The sequence below is a fragment of the Chanos chanos genome, chromosome 2 (assembly GCF_902362185.1).
Source record: "Chanos chanos chromosome 2, fChaCha1.1, whole genome shotgun sequence".
Taxonomy (NCBI): Eukaryota; Metazoa; Chordata; class Actinopteri; order Gonorynchiformes; family Chanidae; genus Chanos; species Chanos chanos.
Genome location: NC_044496.1, coordinates 50,573,779 through 50,581,181, shown reverse-complemented (window position 1 = coordinate 50,581,181; position 7,403 = coordinate 50,573,779). Strand labels below are relative to the sequence as shown.

Below are 7,403 nucleotides of genomic sequence, written 5' to 3'. Positions count from 1 at the left end.
AACGGTGCAATGAAAGTACTTTGCCTCATAGGAAGCCGTTATATCATCAAATAAAATGCCGACTGCAAGTAACGCCATATTTCTCGTGGTAAAGACAGAAAGGACCTCGTGTAAAACAAATGTAAAACACAAAAACCTATGTGATTAAACATATCACACTGCAGTATAGTAAACGCAATAGAAAGGACGGAGCTGGTCAATAAACCATCAAACGAATGTTCTTTTTTTCTCAGCGCAAATAGTTTCTGTGACCAGCATTTTCATGTAATGCGTGTACCACGTCCAGTCAAATGCAGTTGTCGGGGGCGGGAGATTGAAAGAAAGAATAACTGTCTGCTAGGACTATTCTGAGGCCATGACCAGAAGGTGGCAGTATGAGGCGAATTTGTGTTCGCTCCTCTTATCTCAGTACAGAAGAAGAACCGTTGTTGACCCGTCTGCTGTGCGTGTACGCTGCTCGTCTGCAACCCATAGTTGATTTATCAAGGCCCAGACATGTCTCTGGAAGTGGAATCTGCGGAGTACGTCTACCAAATTTGTATTACTTGCGTGTTTATGTATTTTTATTTTCTGTGTTTTAAATAGGAAGGTTATTCCGAATGCGTTTTCCAACAGGAGGCCCATTAGCATTCTTGCTAAGGCCTTATAGTCGACAGCTTTCGAAAACCCGCCCCATCACAGATGATCTTTAGCAATGCAGCATTTAAATTGCAGTTTTATCGACTGGAATTTCAATTGTTTCACAATTTCGCTAGCTCCTTAGCAGTAACACAGTGTGGATCTGGTATCGCCTATACAGCGTTACGTTATCTTAATAATGTTAGCTAGGAAAGCTAACTAGTTATCATGTCAGTTAAACATAGTGTGGACTGGACAGACATAATTTTCATGCGTGCGTGAAATAGTTTAAATGGTTCAACAATGTTTCTCTCTAGCGTTTTAGCCGACTCTTTTTGTTGATTTCTCAGTTGTGAACACTGAAATACAAATGTGTTTTGGTTGGTTTGTGGAAGAGCAGCCAGTTGAGTTAAAGCCATGTCATTATTTCTGCAGCGTGGTTCGTCTGATCATGCAGTATTTGAAAGAGAACAATCTGCACCGCACACTTGCCACCCTTCAAGAGGAAACTACAGTGTCTCTTAATACAGTGGACAGTATCGAGAGTTTTGTGGCAGATATAAACAGCGGTCATTGGGACACCGTGTTGCAGGCCATCCAGTCTCTAAAGCTCCCAGACAAAACCCTGATCGATTTGTATGAGCAGGTAAGAACAAAACTAAGTCAGCATCAGTATTGTCATCTGCACTGTTTTTGAACTCACCCTTCCCCCTTTTTACGTTGGATTTTGTTTAAATCCGAGAATATGGCCAACGATGAGTGTCATAATGTACAGGACACATTATGCTAATCGCACTGTATGTGTTATCACAGTCGTTACAACTGGCGCTTGTTCAGCTAACCTGTTGGTGATGTTGTTCTAAGGTGGTTCTAGAGCTGATTGAATTAAGAGAACTGGGAGCGGCCAGGTCTTTACTGAGGCAAACAGACCCCATGATCATGCTGAAGCAGACTCAGCCTGAGCGCTACATCCATTTGGAGAACCTGCTGGCACGTTCCTATTTTGACCCCCGGGAGGTGAGTGACTGATCAGAAAAAAGTGAAGAGACGCAGCGCAAAGGACGTTATGTATACAAGCGATGATCGTATTTGATAATGTGTGCACGTTGTTGTTCATCGTTTCAAATCCATTGTTTTGCCACTTTTCCACAGCTTTTACGTGATCATACCTTGTCTCGTGTCTTGTGTTCTGTGAGAACTGGTGAGAATTTAGTTGGTTTCTGCAGGCATATCCGGATGGCAGCAGTAAAGAGAAACGGAGAGCAGCAATCGCCCAGGCTCTGGCTGGTGAGGTCAGCGTGGTGCCCCCTTCTCGTCTCATGGCTCTGCTTGGACAAGTGAGTAATGCAACTCTGGTCCTCCCTCAAATCTGGTCCTGAATGTCCAGTGTTTGCTGATATTCCTGTCAACCAAATACTGAAGTTTCTAATTGGCTAAAGAGTGCACACACGTTTCTCAAATATACATCAACAGAAACAAGCAGGGCTCTGGACCACAAGGTTTTTATTTTAGGAATCTTGCTCTGTGTTGTATTGTACTGTATGCTATACCTCCATTCATACTGTGCGGTAGTATTTTTACTTAGTCAAATTTGCATGAAAGTAAAATGGAAACGGATAAAAATGACCCTGCTGTCTGCTTAGATCATTTTTATATCATATTACATGTCATGTTGTAGAGATGAATTCATTAATGAGTCTCTGCTCCACAGGCTCTGAAGTGGCAGCAGCACCAGGGTCTCCTACCGCCTGGTATGACTATTGACTTGTTCAGAGGTAAAGCTGCAGTGAAGGATGTGGAGGAGGAACGATTCCCCACTCAACTTAGCCGACACATTAAGGTACATCGCTGCAACATAAGAAGAGATGTTCTCAAACATCAGAGGAGTGCCATATGTTTAATATACATGGCTTGTGGTTCGTATCTGTGTATCTACAGTTTGGTCAGAAGTCTCACGTAGAGTGCTCGCGCTTCTCTCCCGACGGTCAGTATCTGGTCACTGGCTCTGTGGATGGCTTTATTGAGGTCTGGAACTTTACCACAGGCAAAATCCGAAAGGTATTCTCACAGCATGACAGCATCTCAGACATACTTCATTTAGTGCAGCAATGATTATAAATGAACACGGTCAATTTAAAACCGCAGATGTTTGATGTTTTTTTATTTTAGCATCTGTATCACATGTTTTCTGTGTTACAGGATCTGAAATACCAGGCACAGGACAACTTTATGATGATGGATGATGCAGTGCTGTGCATGGGTTTTAGTCGAGATACAGAAATGCTAGCAACTGGAGCTCAGGATGGCAAAATCAAGGTCTGTCTGGAATAAAAAAAAAAACCTTAGCATCCAAATGAAAGTTTTTGGGGTTTTTTTTTCTTCTAATTTAAAGTCAGTTGATTTGTTTTAGAGTTATAATTGTGGTGAACAAATCTGTGATTATGAGAAGAATGTCTCTCCTGATGGACAGGTGTGGAAGATCCAGAGCGGCCAATGCCTTCGTCGTTTTGAGAGAGCTCACAGTAAAGGTGTCACCTGTTTGAGTTTCTGTAAGGACAGCAGTCAGCTGCTCAGCGCTTCTTTTGACCAGACCATCAGGTAAGCACTATTAAAAATCTACAATGTCTGGCCTGTTTGTTCTGTGCTGTATGTGTCCTCTTATCGTGAAAGCCATAGGGAAAATACAAATCGTTGCTAAACCTCTGGAGTAGTTGAAGGATGACTCAGCACCTTCAGTCAGTGTAACACATCCTTGTCCTTTGCTATAGGAAGGTACTCGGATGGAAATTTGTTTGATCCATGTCCAGTAATCTACGCTAAACAAAAAAATACTCGTAGTTTAAGTTTTAAAGTGTGTCACAATCACAGTTTTTTGGCGGACACTAATTGTAACCTATGTAGCTGTGGTATCAGTGTATGAATAGCACTCTCCTCCAAGCTTGTTACACTGTTTGAGAATGCTATGCAGCTTGTGGTACGAAAAGATTCTGCTGTTTGTACTTCACAAAGGATGTACGCGCTAGTCTCATTCATCTTAACTGAGATCGCTGCCTCGTTTTGCAGAGGGGACTTTTGAGAACCGGGCGTGCCATGCCGAGGAAAAGACCAAAAAAAATGATTTTATAAGAAGTGAATATACATTCGTTGAAAAAGTTGATATTGTTCTCAATAGGATTCATGGTCTTAAGTCTGGAAAGACGCTGAAGGAGTTCCGTGGGCACTCGTCTTTTGTCAACGAAGCTGCTTTCACGCCTGACGGTCACCACGTCATCAGTGCCTCTTCTGATGGCACTGTCAAGGTATACACATTAAGCAACCTTCTTTAAACATAAAAGTCAAAGTTTAAAAAAAAACAAACAAAAAAACCTTTCTGGCTAATGTAGAAGACCTGATATTTGTGCAATGAATATGCATACTGAATTTATGAACACAGAATCAAAAGAGTTACAAAAAGTGGATCTTTTATTTATTTATTTATTTATTTATTCAGATCTGGAACGTGAAGACCACAGAGTGCACCAACACCTTTAAGTCTCTGGGCACCTCTGCAGGCACTGACATCACAGTGAACAATGTGATCCTTCTCCCCAAGAATCCTGAACATTTTGTGGTTTGCAACCGTTCAAACACAGTAGTCATCATGAACATGCAGGGTCAGGTAAGGACCATTGGCATCATCAGTCCACCATCGTGGATTAACCAGTGTCTCATGGATCCACAAATGTATATTTTCTCTATTCGGGCTCGATATTTTCATGTCATGTTATGGCAGTTTGAATCGCAATTTGTGTCCAGTGTCTGTAAAGAACCATTACAAATTCAACTCACAGAAGGGTTTCGTCCAACGAAAAAGCTCATATGCTTCTCTCACATGCTTCTCTCTGAAAACTTTTTTTCATAACACTTTTAAGGTTTGATTTTTTTTTTGTAAAGTTTCAGTCGTAAATATGGTGAACACTGAGTGTAATGACCTCCTCTTCCTCACTCTACTCTTCTTCGCTTCAGATTGTCAGGAGCTTCAGCTCCGGTAAGAGAGAGGGTGGAGACTTCGTCTGCTGCACGCTTTCACCCAGAGGTGAATGGATCTACTGCGTGGGAGAAGACTTTGTGCTCTATTGCTTTAGCACAGTCACCGGCAAGCTAGAGAGAACACTCACGGTAGGCCTCTGTTCTCCAGATAGACTCCTCTAGCCTGTTCTCCAGCACTCTCTGTGCCTTTCGTGTGCACCCTTGATCGTAACATTTATTTTGGAGTGACAGTAAATGTAACCTGAGACGTGTATATTTACTATGTGAAAAAGGAATCTGTGTTCACCGCTCAGATATAGAAGTGGTCATGTCCTGTAGTCTAGTGAACTCTTGTTTGAGTGCTGTGTCTCTGTGCTTTTACAGGTCCATGAGAAGGATGTGATTGGGATTGCCCATCACCCACACCAGAACCTTATCAGCACATACAGTGAAGATGGCCTGCTAAAACTCTGGAAACCTTAAACTTATAACATGTGGTTTTGTCTGAGTGTGGTCTCTCTGTTGCGTTGGTCAGATTAGGCTTGGAATAACACCAAAATTTTTGATTCATAAATTTTATGTATATATTTTTGAGTGTAGTTAAATGTAGTTTTTTTTCCTCTCTTTTTTTTTCCTATTTGGTCAAATGCTTGATTGATCTAAAAATTATTACTAATAAACAGAGGTGTGGGTTTAAGTGGACTGTTGTTCAAACTCATCAGTAACTTAGGCCTGTTATGTATGGGTTTTTGAATATTTTTCATGATTTATACATTTTACATTTATTTCTTTGCCTTTTGTATTCAATAAACACATTTGACCAAAATAGTTGTATTGCTACGAATAAGTTGACTCATTTGAAATGTCGTCATACAGATTATAGTAGAATGCTAATTCCCTTGAAATATGAAGTCGAGTTGAAAAGTTCAGGAAAAAAACATCAAGGGGGCTCTAGAATGCGCATCACAATATTCGTATTGTTCCTTTCTCCGAGGAAACGTTCCAAAGCAAGCAGTCGTCAGCACTGTAAAATCGAAAGGTGTCTGAATTATGACTGACGAAAAGTCCAGTGAAGTTTTTCTGGATCCGATTTTTCCTAAAGCAGGCCCTGCTAAAGTCGCAAAACTGGTGAGACTAAATGATAACCCAGAGAAGCCAGAGTCATTCACCTCCAAACTTACTGCGCCATCTCCAAAAGCAGGTGGGTCGAAATCAAAGAAAAAAACGATATCATACCAGTCTAACCAGCAGCGTTCGGAGCAAGATGAAAGTAAGAAAACAACAGTGAAGTGCACCAAGGCAGTTGTTATTGATGTGGGAACGGCTTATCTGAAGGCAGGATTCGCTGGAAATGAAGCGCCGGCGTGCGTCATCCGCAGTGCAGTTGGTGGAACGCGTCACGGAGCTCTAGTTCATAAACAGGGATTCATAGGAAAGGCGGCCCTGAACGGAGATGACACACTCGCTATTAATCCTGTGAGTAATGGTGTCATCACTGATTGGGAAGCCATGGAGAAACTCTGGCGTGAGGCGTACGGAGCATTGAGTATTTCAAGTGAGGAACACGCGGTCTTACTTTGTGATCCTCCACTGAGTCCAATCACTAACAGGGAAAAATATGCAGAAATTATGTTTGAAGCTTTCAATGCTCCTGCCATGAATATCGAGAATCAATCAATCCTTTCAATGTATTCTTACGGCAAGACAACGGGCCTGGTACTGGAATGCGGACATGGGTACTCCAGTGTTGTTCCCATAAACAATGGTTACTGTCTGCCCAGCTGTATTTCCAGGACAGACTATGGTGGACACGTCTTGGACGAATATTTAATAAAGCTACTGAGGGAGTCAGGGCCAAACAGTGCTCCCTCAACCATTTCAAATACTTGAAGATATTAAGGCTAAACATTGCTATATTGCAATCAATACTGACTCTGAGATATTAAACACAGCGAATTCCACTGTAGAGTATAAACTTCCAGATGGAAATTCCATAAATTTAGGAAAGGAACGTTTTCTTTGCCCTGAAGCGCTGTTTCATCCGGATGCTGTGGACTCGCGTGAGCCAGGGTTGCATACTATGGTGATGAATAGTATAAACAGGTGTGACATTGAACTGAAGAACGACATGCTCCGAAATATTCTTTTAAGCGGTGGCTCCACAAAGTTCCGTGGATTTCCTGAGCGCCTCCAGAACGAGCTAAACCTAATTTCTCCTCGTGCAGAAACCGAAATACTTGCGGCTGAACAGCGTCAAAATGCAGTATGGCTTGGTGGATCAATTCTTGCGTCTCTCGAATCATTTCAATCACTGTGGATTCGAAAGAAAGACTACCAGGAAAAAGGACCTTTTCACATTTATCGAAAATTCGTTTAACGTGGAGAATGAACGCAGAATCCGTTGCGCATGACTAAAAAGATCAAAAACAAGCAAAAACACTGGCAGGCAAACCCGATCCACAGCTGAGGAAATAAAATCGGCCGAAGTCAATGTCATGCTTCTTGTTTCGTTTTAGAGAAAAATGGTGGAAAATACTAAAAGTACCGATAAGATGTCAATCTAAGATGAGTAGAGGGAATTATCCTGAATAGCACCATCAAAAATGTGCATGGATGATAAATTACCCTTGGTTAGAGTAAGCTAATTTTTTTTATTACTGTCTCACTTACATATATACAAAATACATACAATAACTGTTTGATCTGCATTTCTGAAAAAAAAAGAAGCTCCAACATAAGTTTTATTTTCTCTGTCTTTAATTACATTCTTTGAAATA

At 41.4% G+C, this 7,403-nt stretch overlaps 1 protein-coding gene and 1 pseudogene across 1 annotated transcript; both read left to right on the top strand.

Annotated features, from left to right (window-relative positions):
• Positions 1–432: 432 nt before the first annotated feature.
• On the top strand, positions 433–5,442 carry smu1a (SMU1 DNA replication regulator and spliceosomal factor a). The gene is made up of 12 exons (XM_030764762.1): positions 433–521; positions 1,054–1,264; positions 1,483–1,635; positions 1,845–1,955; positions 2,330–2,458; positions 2,557–2,676; positions 2,818–2,934; positions 3,089–3,216; positions 3,791–3,917; positions 4,109–4,276; positions 4,624–4,776; positions 5,011–5,442. The coding sequence occupies exons 1-12, from the start codon at positions 496–498 to the stop codon at positions 5,107–5,109; spliced, it is 1,542 nt and encodes a 513-aa protein (XP_030620622.1). The 5' UTR covers positions 433–495; the 3' UTR covers positions 5,110–5,442.
• A 234-nt stretch (positions 5,443–5,676) lies between these two features.
• Positions 5,677–7,003, top strand: LOC115805017 (actin, clone 302-like; annotated as a pseudogene).
• Positions 7,004–7,403: the final 400 nt, after the last annotated feature.

Bases quoted from the DNA above. Each gene is read 5' to 3' on its own strand.
- smu1a (XM_030764762.1), top strand. From the start codon at position 496: ATGTCTCTGGAAGTGGAATCTGCGGA. The intron at 1,956-2,329 runs GTGAGTAATGCA...TCTGCTCCACAG, and splicing joins TCATGGCTCTGCTTGGACAA to GCTCTGAAGTGGCAGCAGCA. The intron at 2,935-3,088 runs GTCTGTCTGGAA...CCTGATGGACAG, and splicing joins CTCAGGATGGCAAAATCAAG to GTGTGGAAGATCCAGAGCGG.